At 44.8% G+C, this 16,151-nt stretch overlaps 1 protein-coding gene across 1 annotated transcript; it reads left to right on the forward strand.

The window, feature by feature from the left end:
* Positions 1-1,168: 1,168 nt before the first annotated feature.
* Positions 1,169-13,511, forward strand: LOC118788534 (transmembrane protein 41B-like). The gene is made up of 7 exons (XM_036544560.1): positions 1,169-1,421; positions 2,855-2,972; positions 3,440-3,568; positions 11,159-11,252; positions 11,864-11,968; positions 12,399-12,537; positions 13,109-13,511. The coding sequence occupies exons 1-7, from the start codon at positions 1,322-1,324 to the stop codon at positions 13,276-13,278; spliced, it is 855 nt and encodes a 284-aa protein (XP_036400453.1). The 5' UTR covers positions 1,169-1,321; the 3' UTR covers positions 13,279-13,511.
* Positions 13,512-16,151: the final 2,640 nt, after the last annotated feature.

Below are 16,151 nucleotides of genomic sequence, written 5' to 3' on the forward strand. Positions count from 1 at the left end.
AGTGTGGAACAGTATCATGAAAACATACATGGTGATACACACATACAGGTCTTCCCTCATTTTTATATATGATTTCTTGGAGTCAGAATTTCTTCTTCTGGTATTTAATTAAAATGTTTTATCATCATCATCATCATCATCATCATCATCATCTTCCTTTGGCCACAGCCGAGATTAAGGGTGTTGAAAGTGCTCACCATGAAAGGGCACTTGTGGTGGACAAATTTTTCAGAACCAGCTCAGCCCATCATTTTTATTGACTAAAGCCAAAGGCGACTTGGTTGGCTTGCAGGGTCCCTACACCCCTGCAAAGCTGTACCATTTTTCCTTTAATATATTATGATCTGGGGGTAGTCTTTGATGTAGTGTCCCTTGTTGAAACACAGGTGACACAGGTAGTTGGGGCGGGGGCCTCTTGCTGGGTTTGTGCGGCTCAGAGGAGAGCAAGAGGTCTGAGAAGTGGTCCGTCAGTGTGCTCAGCCCATCCATAATGTAGCTGAGGGAGTCATACGGGGAGGCATTCTTGTGCAGACTGTTGATCAGCACCTCATTCCTTTGGAGCTGAAAGTAAGTGGTTGAGATCATTGGAATTAAGAGCGGAGCTGAGCTCAGCTGCCGGACGCTTGGTGTAGTTCTGATCTGGATGGGAAGAATCAGGCTCTGGTCTGAAGGCGTGAAAAGCAGTGGTCTGGTGAGTGCATTGTAGAGAAAGATGAACCCAGTTTAACAGCTGCGTGGGGCACTGGTGTCTACAGCAGACAGCAAGCTCATCTTTGAACCCATGGATAAATTTCAACTTCAGAATTTGCTTTAAGTCAGTCTTCCAACCGTTGGCTTTCTCCTCCCCAAAAGTCTTGACCTATCTTTTTCCTTCCCTCACCAACCTTATCCTCGTTCAGGGATGATAGACCCAACTTTGTAATTATGCAAAAGCCATAGTTGCATCATGCCAGTATAAAAAATATATAGGCAATGCCAATGCTTCATGCAAACGCATTTGTGAAGGGATGTGAATGGGCATCGAAAGATGAGTCATCTCATCTCAAATTATTGCAAAACCAAAGGCAGACATTGCATGATAGGTTTGTTTCACTTAGCACCTTGCGGGGGCGCCAGCGAGAGTCGACATCGTAATTGTCAGAGCTGGAGAACTGGCGCAACCTCTCTCTGGTTGCTCAACGATGATAGCGTAAAAAGGTAAAAGGTCACCAATCTGTCACCGGCAAGGAACCGGGCGAAACTCCGCTCATCACTACTACACGACCTAATAGCAAGACTTGAGAAGATTCTAACAGAAGACTAAGGATCGCATTTAATTAAAATGGCCAAAAAGCGAAGAGAGAGACGAGAGGTGGACACTATTTCGACAGAGACGCTAGCCGAAGAAGACACAAAGACAAAAGAAGGAGATACCATCAAAGGTACGTTAGCTAATGTTAGCCATCTAGCTCTATCCAGGTTAACTTTTAACTGGCGAGGTAGCTTGCTAAATAAGGACAGTTTGTAGATTAGCTGTCGTTATTCTTTGGTTCATGGGTATAGTTAGCAAAACAAATAGCCGGCTACACTATACATCGATAAACCGAGAATAGCTAACTAGCGAGCGGGCTATCGCAACCCAGTTGCTGACGCGAGTAGTTTTTACGTGCAGTTGATATAACCGCTACGCTACCTAGTCAACGGTAGCAGACGGATGGCGATCGGTCAATTTAGTTAGCGTTGTTGTTTAACGTCGCATAATTCTTTAAGTAGACCGATGTGTCGAGAGGATGTAGCTTCCTAGTTTGATAGGAAGTGCTGCTGTCGCCAGCTTGTTAGTTCTTGAAATAGGTAGGTCGCCTTCTTTGGCAGGGTTGATCAAAGTGATATGATCACACTACTTGGCAAGATGGTTAGTAGCTGTAGTAGTGGTGTAATATTATTATTGTGATTATTACTATTATTAATAGTAGTAGTAGTAATCGTAGTAGTGGTAGTAGTACTAGCTAGTTGGCTTGCTAGTTCAATTCACAAGAAAGGAAAACTTTGAAAGTCAGCGGTATGGTTGGATCAACGTTGGCTGCTTATATTAGCTCACAATAGAAACAAAGCGACAGTCATTCCTCGGCCAGTTTTGAGAAACTGCAGGTGAACGATCCGTTCTTGTTTACTACCCTTATTTAATTTTTACCTTTGTTCTCCAATTTGTGTGTGTAATTATACGGGAGTATGTTCAACATTTTCACGAATGAAGCCAATAGTCAATTCTGCATAAAAATATTTTTGCACTTTCTTTGCTTAAATATGCGAGCGCAAATATATTGCACTATATACAACAAATCCACAGGGAAGTTAAATGTAAATATAAAATCACACTGATAATAGCTGTATGTATCACAGTTTAACAACAACGCTGTACATGTAACAGTACTGTTCTGCAGTCATATCATACACATATACAAACCTGAAACACGTAAAAATTACTGTAATTGACACTGTTTATTCCTACACTTTAAGAGTTTATAAATTAAAATGAATAATTTACCGTTAAATGACTACAACAAATGGAAAATAAACGATAAGAACACGCCTATGGCCAAAGTTTAATATCTTCTCCCGTCTTTGGCGAAAGCACATAAAGGGTTCCCAAAAGTAGAAGCAGCAAGTGACTCAAAGCTCCTCAAGACATTGCACTTTGATTAACGACTGGCTGGATCAGACGTACTTTTTATTTGCGGGTTTGAACATGACCGATATCATTAGCCTAGCACTGTTGTGTCTTTAAAATTGTGCATCTTAACATGATACACATAGCTGACTTTGTTATACTTCAAACGCCCATCCAGGTACTGATCCAAGCTTTCTCTTTCCTAAGGTCTGCCATATTCTGGAGGGGGATCTGCCCGGGTGTCTCTCCTCATCCTGCTGTCCATCTTCACATGTGCTGCCTTTGTCATGTATCTGGTGTACAGAAATTTCCCAGACTTGACCGAGTAAGTCTTGACTTTGTAGTGTAGCATCCCCTTGTATTATGTATTATCCAGCTACCCCCCCACCGAGTCATTTCCTGCAGGATTATCTTATGCAAATCTGTTGTAGGACACTTGTTGAAATGCGGGCTCTGTATCTGTCATGACCTAGCAGTCAAACACAGGGTCTCGTACCTTAGGTAGTTGTTTATGTTTCTGTTCGCTTTCCAGCACTCTCCCTGGTTTATCACTTCCTCATGACTACCTGCTGTTGATATGTTATCTTCTCAAGGATAAAGGCATAGTTTGGGGACATTTTCATGCTTACATCCAGTCTTTGGCTTGTGACTGGCTTTCAGCAGCCTGGTGTAGTTATGGTCCTATTGTGGTGATGATGATGATTTTTAATGACTATTTTATTATTATTATTGACTGTTGAGTAGAGCACCTTGAATGCATAGACCCATTCTACCTCAATTTCTTCCACACAGGGATGAGAGAGGGAGGATAAAAATCCCCAAAGACATGGATGATGCCAAGGCCTTGGGCACAGTGCTGTCCAAATACAAGGATACCTACTATACCCAAGTGCTGCTCGCCTACTTTGCAACATATGTCTTGTATCCTTTGGAATGAAATCTGCTTATTTAGGTAACCTGAATTGGATTTGAGTGTGCTAAGGAAGAGAGCACTTGAAGGCATGGCTGTGGATGTGATGGTCACTGTTTAGTGGGGGTGGCCATGTTACAGACAAGTTCACAGTGAACTGAGAAAAAGCTGTGGTCATCCTGTCTGAGATGGCTGCCATTTTCGATAGCCAGGGTTGAGATGTGATTGCAGTGTGGTGGATTTGTTTCTAAAGTGTTAAATGAGAAATTTATGTGCCCTGTGACATGTGGTGAGTTCTTGTGTGGCTGACAATTCCAAATGATGTCCTTTCAATCAAGAATCCCAGTCTTCTTATATTCTTCATATTGATAATCCAGGTACTCACTACCAGCCACAGTTTATTCATAACAGTAAATGCAGGAGTATAAAACTCTGTGAAAGGCCTGCTGTTTCTGCATAAAACTCTCTGGTAATGCAGAGACACCAAGAATTTGGCTGAAAAGCTTGTGAATTCATACATGATGATGGCTTGATTTAGAAGAAGGGAGTAAAAAGCAAAGCTTGCTCTTTCTCCAGGCAATGCTCCATTGAAGCCATCTGTGAGTATCTTCTGTAATTTAGTTTTTCTTTTAGTTTCAGCTTTGAACAGTGAACTTGTCCTGTTGTGTTCTAAATCGATATCCACCTTCATCCAGTCTTTTCAAGCTGGTTGTGTGTGGAGTCACATATTAACACTATTTTTCATAATCCTATTTAGTGAATTGAACAATGAAATGCATTCATTGAAGTTTTTCTTGTAACTTGCTCCACAGCATGCAAAGTAGCGCAGGGGGTTTAACAGTATCGCCAGAGACCAGAGTCAAATGTGTCGCACATAATGGTGATGGACAGCGAGTGGCGGTCGCTTTCCATAATTGATGAAGTCTGCATCAGCAGTGACCACCAGCAGGGTGAGGAAAAGGAGAGGATCCCGCGACAGGGAACACTGTGTGATGTCGCCGTTAGAGACGTTTGCTGAGTTACCGCTTATCAGGCTGGGCCTAATGTGTTTCCCTAATGACTCTCATCATCCCTCCGAATGTAATTTGATCTCGGTGGGCGCAGATTGAATGCAGTGAAACAGTGGAGTCTGAATGAGACAGGTAGAGATGTGTAGGGCTCTGTGCATGTGACTGCATGTGTCTGTGAGAGTGTGTGGAGGGGATATTTGGGGATAGTGCTGTCTTGTGTCACATAGACCTTTACGTTTGTGTTATGATGCACGGGCATTATTTGTGCACTTGAACTCATATGTGTTAATTTGTCTTTAAGAGCATAGTTTTCTGTGTGTGTGTGTGTGTGTACGTGCCTTTCTGTGTGTTTGTATCAGCATTCATTAATTATATCGTCAGCCAATGACCATATCTGTGGTTATGTATAAAGTGCACACGGTAGACATTGTGAAATCCATGTATACTGTTCAAAATCACTGGAGCAGCCCAGGTGAAGTGTCATTCATGAAGACGCAACAGCAGATTGTCTGTGTGACTGGATCCCTCAGTCCAGAGTCCACCGCCCCGCGTATACACAGGGCGCGCTGTCCTCGTGTGGCTGGGTGCCTGTTTATGTGCAGCTGCACCTGTTCACGCTGTGCATGTGTGGCTCTTCCCTTCGTGGAATGCAGGGGTTGGCTGGCATGTGCGGCCATTTATCCATGTCCAGCGGTCTCCCCGGGGAGGGGGGGGGGTCGGGGGTGCGCGTTTGTGCGCAGTGTCTAGCTGGGGGCCAGCAGCGGGCACATCAGGTCAGCAGCGGGGTGTGACATGGATGGGGTGAGGGGAGGTGCTTTTGTTTGTCTGTGAGTGGCAGCGTGCCGCTGAGTTCAGCGATTGCATCATGCCACGAGGGGCAGCGGCGCGCCCCCCCTTAGCAGCTCCAAATCTCCCCGCCCCGCCTCACCAAGCAGTCTGCCAGGCAGAAACCATCTCCTGGAGGCAGGAGGGCGTTTTGGAGTCAAGATTTGCCTGATTGTAGATATTTTCTCTCTCTCTCTCTGAGGCGATGTGTGAAGACGAACTTAACTGAATGATGAGGAAGGAGAGACGTCTCTCTCACAGAATGGAACAGAACGGAATTTCAGTCATAATTAACAAACACATTTTATCAAATGCCTGCAAGGCCTGTGAGAAGTAGTAGGCTGATTTACAAAAACGAGCTGATTTAGTGTAAGTTCTCAGGACAAAAATAAAATCTATTTTTGGACAAATCGAAAAACTGAGGTTCGCTCTAAATGAGTGAGGTTTCAGATGATTATGGAAGGCCACTGGCAGGGCTGTTGGGAGAGATGGTGGTCTTTAGGTATGCACAGCCTGTACTAATTGAGGGCATGGTAAATTGGGCTGATCGTTATGAGGCTAGTTTGAGCTGTGAGTTGGGGCCAGTGGACTGGAGGTGAAGAGAGTGGTTATGTGACAGCTGGTGATTACAAAAAGTGCAATTTTGGCTGCAGAGGTCTGGTGATGGATGGGCTGGCAGTGCAGTAGTCTTCACAAACAGTACATTCTTTGGACTGCTTTGGAGTGCTTCAAGCCCTTGGCTGGTAGCTGAGCAGAGAGGGCAGTCTAATGTGAAATAGGTATCTTCTGCAGGCGGTGGCAGAAACGTGTTTCACTGGTAGACGGATCGGTTTGGTCAAACAGACCTTTGGCAGTGCGAGTGCGAACTATTACAGACTTATTATTTTTAAGAAAATTGGAAACATATGGCTTGTTTTCTCTCAAATGCACCTGTCCCATGAAATTTCCCAAGTTGTTTTCAGCAGAGTAGTTTTTGAGAAATGAGCCAATTTTTTGGATGCTGGCAGTTAGTAAGTACACTGACAGAGAAGCAAAGCCAAGAATTACACACCAGTCCTGCTCACTAGCAGGCCTAACAGATCGGGGGAAGTTAAGAGGTTGGATAGGGGATAATTTGCCTATACAAAATGCGGAAAAGTTCATTATTATTCATGAAGACATTTGCAAAGGCTTACTGAACCACACTGTGTTTACCACCCCCATCCACCCACCCCCCCACTGATGTTTAAAATCTCTGCTTGCACAAGCATTGACCCCCAAGTGTGATAATTCGGGCAAATGGCTAAGTGCCTGTAGCAAATTAACTTTAGAGAACATGGCTATAGAGAATGGCTATAATAAAAGTGGTAGGGGTGATGATGACGTGCGTACGATGATTAGATGCTGAAAATGACAGTGCTTAATACTTTTATCAGCCTCTCCCAAAAAGGCTCCTCTAACATTAAATGCAGACTGTCCTCCAGTTCTCACCTGATTGGCTGTGCTTTGGGGTGGATGTGAGGGGTCAGCCTATAGTATCATTCCTGTTCGCTAGCATGAACTTTGTCATGGAACTGAAATAGTTTCCCCATTGTGTGATTCCAGTTATGCCAGATGGAAAGCACAGTGAAAAAGCATGCAGAATGAGGACACTGCGGTGCCGCCTGGTTACGGGCTCGATGGTGGAAAATCCTGTAATGGTTACCGTGGGCTTCTTGGTCGTGTGTGGAGGGATTAGCAGGACATTTTCCTGGGAGGTGGTGTTGTCCTGGGGTGCCCCAGGGCTAAGCGGGGAGATCCAATATGTTTGATATCTCCTGATTGGAGCTCATCTCCTGTGCCGGAGAAATGAGGGCAGGCCTTTATGAAGAGCCCACTCGATGGCTGTGGAGAGGAAAGCATCAAAGAAACGCAGGGGTAGCTCTGTACAGATGAAGTACTGAGAGTAATTTTTGGGAGATGAGCAATACGGGCCCATTTGAAGGCTAATGGTAAGCTGAGAGAGAATGTGAGCAAGGAGGCGACAGCGGGTTATACCCAGTAGGAAGTTACGTGGAATAGGATTTCCTTCTATCCTCTTAACTGCTACAGGGTCAGGGGAGTGGCTTCTCAGTTATGTTCTGTGTGTCCTGTGGGGTCGTGTCCAGCATGTTTCTGCTCGTGGTTTGCCTCTGACCAAATTCCAGGAATACCCCCTAATCAAGAGACATTGGAAGATGGGGTGCGTTTCGTTGTTCTGCTCCTCTGCCTTGAATTTGAGCGTGCTGTAACATGGAACAGATGACCAGTTCAACAAACCTGAACTGCACTGAAAGAAAGTGTTGGCGCTTTCAGTTCTGCAGTTAGAAGACGTGCTACAGATGTTGACATTTTAGAAAACATCGTAATCGGGTGCAAGATCTTGACCTTCTAATCAGCTTTGCAGAGAAGCCCTTACACACAGATGAAACAATGTTTGCAGTCTCCATATGAGCCTGAAAGTGAAGCTACAGCAGTTTCCCTGCCTCCTACAGGCAGTGTATAACAGCAGACACTCTACATGTGCGGCCATTGGTGCTAGCCGAGCACCTGCTGTTGTACTGTAGACGAAGAGCTCCACCTTCTCGGGCTGAAGAATCTCCCACGCTCCGCTCGCTGTGTGACTCAGAGCTGTTTGTACAGAACAAACCGAGCTGTCGGAAGGCCGGCGTTCCAGATCAGCTTGTACCGAGAACACCGCGTAGTCAGGGAGACGATAGTAATTTTGCCCGAAAGGAACAAGAAATCATGGATAGTTGCGGGGGGAATGTTTCATTATGCACCGTGGTCAGGCTGTTTCACACAGTCTTGCTCTTTTCACGCCCTCCTTCTCTTGCCACTTCTCTCCTGTCCTCGATCCCGGAACACATGGCTTAGGACCCTCTCTCCCTGGTTAGTGCTACGCCTAGCCGGCCAGTGCCCTGCCAAGACTGAGCTGATTGGAGAGCTGCCTTTTAAATCCCCTGGCTCTGTTCCTTTTGTCTAAAGCGAAATCGGGTCTTTGTGGGGGTACAGAGAGTTCAAGTGCAGTCAAATGGCCTTCTGGTAAGGATAGAGGAGATGGGGTAAATGGCTGAAATGGTGTGCTGGGTGATTAGGGGCAATTCTGCAGGGAAATGATGTGGTAGATCCAGCTATGTGGCCAGGGTACCTGAGGCATTTACATTACCTGCAGATATACAGTGGCCCAAGCAGGGAGTAATCTGATTCAGTGCTCAATGTTGCCAAAAGTGGGCGGAGCAGAAGTGGGTGTGTTTACTGTCATGGAGTGACGAATCAGAATCTTGTCATTTGCATGACGTGCAGTAAATGACCCACACGCCTCCCATAAAATGACTGCTGTGAAGAAGAAAGGTCTTTGCGCTTTGCTGCGTTGCTGCACGGAAAGTGTCGCAAAACGGAAAGGTGTGGAAAATGAATCTGATAACCGCTGGCTCTGCGGTTATTGGGGTGCTGTAATGAATGATGCTTGTCATCGCAGGAGGATGTGCAGAGCTCTGTAACGCGTAGGTGCACTGGCACAGATGGAAGTGCTGATTAAAGCAGCTATACTCCGGATGCTGCTGCTGCTGTCAGGTCGGCAGACAGAGCAAATGACAGACACACTGCATTGTCGAATGTTAAGCTCCATTCTCATGCAGTAAGGGAAACCTCATTCATTACCATATTGATGTAACCAATTACATAACAGAAAACCCTTGACTGATTTTAACACATTTCAGGTCAGCTTGCTATTATGAAATTGCACTCGAGCACTAATTTAATTGCTGTCAGTGTACCTAAAATCAACAAAGACAAATCTGATCAACAAAGACAAAAGACCCATCAGAAGTGTAGTCAAAATGATGTACACCATCAGCAGTCAAATAATTTTGTCTGCTCTGGCGGCCATTTTCCCTTAGTATTAGTATTTAAGCTCATTTTCACAGGGACTGCCGCAATGCATGGTTTGCATTTGCTAATTTTTTTTGGAAATTCACATGCACATCTCTGACCTCGAGCAGCTGACATAAATCAAGTGAGGTACTGTTGACCTCTGGTGCTGCTGGAGGAGATCTGGTATGAATTCTACTTGCCAGATTCAACAGAAACGGACAACCATCTAAAGCACTTCTGGCTAACATAGATTGAGTAGCAGTTTGAATGTGACCGGTGAGAATGCTGCTTGTTTGTTTTTTCAGTGTCATATCTGAGGGTGCAGAATGTTATTTTTTGCATGCCGATATCAACATGAACTTTGAATGTTGTGGCTGTAGGGTTCAGTGAATCAATTTTAAAGTGACAGGCTGAAGAATATATGTAAAATGGATGCAAACCAAGCTGGGGGCTCTCTACTAACAAATATTTGTGTATAGATGTTCTCATTTACCTGCACAGGTTTATGTTTTAATCAGATTGGAGCGAATACATTTTTCAGACCGGTTTTGTTTTCTATGACTCATTTTCTGTAGAGAGAGTCAGATGGTACCACTAAAATTTATTCTGGCAGTCCAACTATGATAAAATCGCCCTCTGGTGGTTTGAGGGTGGTGGTGAGATTTTCAGCATTGCAACCTTATTGTGTGGCCTGCATTGCCTTTCTGGTGCTTTAATGTTAGCCCTCGTTCAGTTTAATGTGGCTGAAAATGAAGCTGTGTGATGAATTGTCCTCATCATCTATTGACAGACTGACATTCAGAGGCACACTTGTAATGCTTTTCTGGATTTTAATTATTCTCACCACTGGTTTTCTCAGTTATATCTCTTCCCCACAGAGCCTCGGGTCTTCCTTGTGCTCCGCCTTGTTTACGGCTGGGATGAAGTTAACGACTGCGCACCAGACCTCTAAGAGTGTACTGTGGCAGCTCTTTGCTTTAAAGTCCATTACTCTCTGTGTCTCTGTAACCCATCTGGCGCCTTTTTATTGAACCCGGGGAGCATACAGAATCAATCAGAGCTGTAAATGCGACAGCGTAAAGCAGCAGACCCCGGCCATTCACCATTAGCGGGAGAGGGGACAGATACACAAAATGGCCTCTGGTTAGCTTTGCGATGACCTCCCATTAAAACACACAGTACTCTCCACTCAGCGAGATCTTCACTGAGATCCCTGTCCTCTTTTCAGCAGTGATCAGACATTTTGTACCTTAAAACTAAATACAGAGAACACATTTTCTTTATTAAAAATTGTTTGTTGTCCCCTGGCATCCAGCCCTGGTTCATTTTGTCTCCTACCCTGACCAAACATGTGAATTGCATAACTCTCAAACAGAAGTTCCCCGGCAAGTATTTCATATGTGGCAGCTGCGATTGCACTTTAGAACACCAGAATTAGGGTGACTATGGGGGTGAGTCCATGGGTGGTTTTGTGTGATTCCTGATAAGGCCAAAATGGTGCTAATCTGGGTGGTGGCATGTGTCCGCAGGAGTGTTGGTGTAGGAGACACTGTGGACTAAAACGGAATGTGACTGCATTTTTGAACCCTGGGAAAATCGCCCACTGGTGTGGAAGAGATGTTAGTATTTCCTCTGAGAACTGAGTTGGTGTTGGTTTCATTTTAGCTTCTCTCTGCTCTTTTCCCCCCTCCTGTTTTAGCCTGTGTCAAATGAGCCTGGATTCATAACCATTCATCGTCATATGGTAGCTAAAGATTTCAGCTTGTCCCACAGGGTTGAGGTTTGTGGGGTAAAACTTTGACCCCTGCCTCCTCATCCTCTCTATGCAAACACCTTGCCAGACTTCCTGCCCTATGCTTAACAGCAGTTGTGGGCCTTAACTTTCTGACTCAGCCTCCAAACATTCGCCATCCCCGGCTCCATCTTCCTCAGCATCCTGTCCGGCTATCTCTACCCCTTCCCCCTGGCCCTCTTCCTGGTCTGCCTGGTGAGTACACGCATTACTGCACCTGGAGAAAAGGTGATACAGGTGGGCTTTCATACGCCTGCTACAAAGCCTGTTCAATTTCCGTCACTGATTGCTGGTAATTCGCTGGCAAATCTAATCATGGCCACCTGATCTCCCCTGAGCTAATGAGGTAATTAAATCCCTTTAGCTCCCCAGCTGGAGTGTTTAACGCTGAGGCACAAAGGTGGCTGCCATGCCTAGAGGTGGCAGTGTAGCAGGGCGATTGGGCAGCCAGACCTGGAACCAATGTTCAAATCCCACAGTCAAGGCCCAAGCTGCCTCTGTAAAATTCCAGCTGCATCAATTGATATGCTAAATCTACAGCTTTTTGAGGTGACTGTGGTAACAGTTCCAGGTAGGCAAATAATGTAATGGTGGTCCTTACCTGTCTACTGTACAGATCTTTGTATGAGAGGTTTTTGTGTAAAATCCAGTCATGGTTAGTCTGCCCATGTATTGTGCAAGAAGGAAGACTTGGGAAATGTCCTGTTTCTGTGTTGGGTTGCTGTGAGGCAGTTGTGTCCCTGATAACACCAAAGCTGCAGTTGTCTGGCCTTCCTCTTGTCTGACCGCTTCTCCTGTTCTTGCAGTGCTCCGGTCTGGGGGCCTCCTTCTGCTACATGCTGTCCTACTTGGTGGGCCGACCCGTGGTCTACAAGTACCTGACAGAGAAGGCCCTGAAATGGTCCCAACAGGTGAGTCTCAGTGACCCTCTCCTCCAAATTCTGCGTCAGGGCAGTGCTCCCTTACTGTATGGCTGTGGCAGGGCTGTGTTATTTTACTGAAAGGCACTTGGGTGTTAGCATGTTAGCTCTGTTAGCATGCATAGCATGGAGGATCTTTTTCAAATGCCAGGAGGGGATGATCTAAATGGGCAATATCCCAACAGAAAGGGAAAAAGCTGGTCACCACCTTGGCTACTTCGGCTACTGGCAGAGCACTGCATGCTGGGTAGCTCTTTTCTTAACCTGGAAGATTGCTTTGCGGTTGGCTCATTAAAATCTCCACCACAAGCCCTATGTTCACTAACTGTCAGTGTCTCTGAACATCTGACCACACGTTCATTGGCTCTTTGGTGGTGGACATATGCTTTAATTGTGCTGTGATTGGTTGTTTTCATTGTAGGTTGACAAGCACAGAGAACACCTCATCAATTACATCATCTTCCTGAGGATCACGCCCTTCCTCCCCAACTGGTTTATCAATATCACCTCCCCTGTCATCAACGTTCCCCTGGGGGTCTTCTTCCTCGGCACCTTCCTCGGTAAAGCGTCGAAAGCTTGCATAACCGTCTTTGTTCATGAATCATGTTCCCTTTTGAGGTCCTTATCACGTCAGACCTATTGTAGTGCCACTTTTCACATGGAGATAAGTGTCAAGAAGGCAGTGTGGGTTTTAACCCTTTATGGATATGAGAGGAATTTAGTTAAAAGATGAGTTTTTGACCTCCATCTACTTTTACATTTTGACCTTCATGCCAGATTTCTTTTTGTACCTGTCGTACGCAGGGCCAAGCGTCCATATGAGTTGTCTGACGCATTTTCCTAAAGTACACCAACAGTGGCAGATATTTTGTTGAGGGCAGGAACCAGAGGCTGGACCCACAGATCACACACCTTGCAAATGTGAACCTAGGGTACCTCCCAATACCACACTGTCATGTCACGGTCGAAACTGGACTGTAGTGGGAGTCTTAAAGGAGTTCATACCAGACCGGTCCAGACTACCTGAAATGCAGGCTAGGTGCCACATTTCAACAGGTCGTGCAAAGAGGGCCTTCATTCCTGTGTCGCACTCATGTGTCAGAGCCTCCGTTCCTCTCTCTCCCCTCACAGGGGTGGCGCCCCCCTCCTTCGTGGCGATAAACGCGGGGACGACCCTGTACAAGCTGACGACAGCGGGGGAGGCGGTGTCCTGGAACTCTCTGGCCGTGCTGGGGGTGCTGGCCGTGCTCTCCATCCTACCCGTCTGCTTCCAGAAGAAGCTGCAGCAGAAGCTGGAGTAAACCCCTCCCTCCCCCATCTCTCCCTTCACCTGCCTTCCTCCCCCTCAGCTCAGCTCAGGAATGGTACAGGCCTCTGTCAGTCACACCGACTCCCTCCCTCCCCCCCCAACCCACACACCCACTCAGGTCACTGTGGAAACCCTGCCCAACAGCCCTGGTGTGTCCATGAGGAAGGCAGTCACGGCCCCAAGCCTTCATACTCCACAAAAGGCAGACTGCCCCCCCCCCCCCCCCCCCCCCGGCTTTTTCTTTTGTTCTTCATCAATCCGGCTTTGTTCTTAACAGAAACGGCACTTTTTGTGGGAATAGTCATATTTTCATCACTAATTCTTCTTGCCAGCAGTCGAGTGATGTTCCCCTCCTGCTCCACTAAAAATTGTTTCCTCTTCTGTGTATTTGCTCATTTATCCCTTACCTTATTGGTACTTGAGTGATTGGCGAAACTTCTTGAAAGCAATATCTTTGGGTTGTGTTGTTTATTTTGATCTTTGATATTTTAGTCGAGCAGATGCTTGCTCAGTGGAGAATGTGCCTCAGACTGTGTGATACACTGGTAAAATTAAACAAAAATAAAGAAAAAAAAACCTAATTAATTTCAAATACTTTCCCCTTAAATATTTCTATAATTACTACATTGGGTGACTAATGCGTTGAGTGCGTTAACTTTATTAGTATCATTATTACCAACTTTGTGAAAATACATTAAAACAAAGAGGTAGGGGAATTAAAATGATGACAGAATTATTAATAATGTAGATATAATAATAAATCACAAATCTCTTGGTGTTGCCTGCCAGTCTTAGCTGTCCATGTTGAAAGATGTATCACCCCTTTGCTTCAGTTTGATCCAGAGTGAGAGGGCGGTGACTGCTAACTAGCCCCCCCCGGTGTATTGCACAGTACAGGAAGCTTTACTGGTTACTGATGTGGTGCTGGTGTTTTGCTTTTTCGGCAGTGTGTTTACTGCTGTCCGCCCCAGGTCACTCAAGGATGCTAGGGTGCAGTAGGGACCTCCAGTCCATGGGTTTCTTTCTCTCAATGCCCTTCACAAGGCTGCCAAGAAACTCTGTCACGAGTTACTCAGATGTGTCCCTCATCGTAGGGTCTATTGCACTGCTGCCATAGAGACCTGATGTGGGTTTATGTGTGACCGTTGAGTTTGTATGCTTACCTTTGATACCAGAGTTGTGGTGTTGTGTGTGTGTGTGTGTGTGCTTGTACTTTGATTTGATTTGCTTTTATTTTGCCTTATAAAAATGAGTTTACTGGAAGCTTTATGTGAGGAGAAGCAGAATATGTGGAAATGTGGTAAAGAGGCTTCTTCTGGAGCTGCTGCCAATTTACCCTCCAGCAAAGCCCTAGGAGTCCAGCAGGGGTTGATTTAGTGAATGCACGCTTGGAGAGTTTGTGCTGATTTCCCCAAGCCAAATACACCAGTGCTCCGCAGTCTTGCACACTCAAGATTAGACCCCTGCTAAAATCTATCATTCCCTCCTTCTCTTTCTTCGGTTTGAGACAGTGTGTGTGATCATTTACTGGGGAATGTTTGGTGAGAGCTGCATTAAAATTAATCAATTGCAAGAGACCTTCTTAGCAGGTATAACAAGGTAGATAACTGGTAAAAAATGCTTTGAAATCCAGAGTGATTATCCTAGATGGTTATCTTCCTTTAAGTCTTAATTCACTTTAGGAAAGTAGTGTGGCTTGGATTTCACGCCATATATATATATAAATGACTTAAAACAGCAATGCTAAAAAAATTCAGGCAGCTTTGGAGACTTAACAGTTGGAGATTTTAAATACTGTACTGTGTACTTTGTTTTGAAGGCCAAGACATTGGCATATCCTGGCTAACACATGATGTTTTCATGATGCTGCAGTGGGGTTTCACAGTATAGAAAAAACATCATAAGAATGTTATGTGCTACCTAAGTTTATAATGGCCTATAGTAGCTAATGTCTGTGGAGTATACAGATTATGTGTGGTGTTCCTTAATGTACATATTTTAAGACAGCTTCCTATTTACAAATTGCACTGATCTCTTTGCCATCAAAGGGAAAAGTTAAAGGCTCTGTGTGTAAAGTCATGTAGCCTGCAGTTTGTGCACATATAAACTACCGTGTCTATAGGGAGACAAATGTTTTCCCTTCAGTCTCCATCAGGTGCAAACACTGTTTTCTGTCAGTCAGCTCAGGCAATAGCCAGTCAGTATCCTCACATACCCTCTACTACATTCTGGATGTCATCTTCTATTTATTTTTGGGTTATTCTCACTGTAATCAAATGACTTTAATCTAAAATGTGTAAGAATATGATATTGTAGAGGATAGTCACCCTTAATTTGTTCAGTGCCAGCACGCTTTTAAATATATTTTCCATCCTTTTTTTCCAGTGTCACTTTTGAGACATAACTGAAATTGTTTTATATGAAATTTGTGCCTCAGGACCGGAAATGTATAGTGAAAAAAATCAAGTACAGACCAATTCAAGTACGATGTATAAAGCAGTCCACAGTCCCAATACTGTTTTTGTATCATTTCTATGTTTCCGGTTTTATAAAAGAATTTTTGAATACACGATGACTGTCACATATTGTACCTGGAAAGAAATGGCCACTTTAGCTGGTTTGGTTCTCATGTACAATGATGGTGTAGCCCTATGGTGTTCAGGGACAAAACTAAATTGAGTGGGACATATCTTCTCAAACACTCCCTATTTTAAGCTCCTGTATTTATGGCGGATTTTACAGTTTCTGCGACATCCCCCTGTTGTGTGTGTGTGTGTGTGTGTACTTCAAGATACTAGTCTTAGGGGTCAAAATGTGTTTATTTGGGGCAGTCCTTAAATTCCCATTACTCTTGGTTACTGCTTA

The sequence above is a fragment of the Megalops cyprinoides genome, chromosome 13, assembly GCF_013368585.1.
Source record: "Megalops cyprinoides isolate fMegCyp1 chromosome 13, fMegCyp1.pri, whole genome shotgun sequence".
Classification (NCBI taxonomy): Eukaryota; Metazoa; Chordata; class Actinopteri; order Elopiformes; family Megalopidae; genus Megalops; species Megalops cyprinoides.

Excerpts from the sequence above, each read along its gene's own strand:
- LOC118788534 (XM_036544560.1), top strand. The coding sequence starts at position 1,322 with ATGGCCAAAAAGCGAAGAGAGAGACGAGAGGTGGACACTATTTCGACA. Across the intron at positions 11,253-11,863 it reads CCCTCTTCCTGGTCTGCCTG|TGCTCCGGTCTGGGGGCCTC; the intron begins GTGAGTACACGC and ends CTGTTCTTGCAG. Across the intron at positions 12,538-13,108 it reads CTTCCTCGGCACCTTCCTCG|GGGTGGCGCCCCCCTCCTTC; the intron begins GTAAAGCGTCGA and ends CTCCCCTCACAG.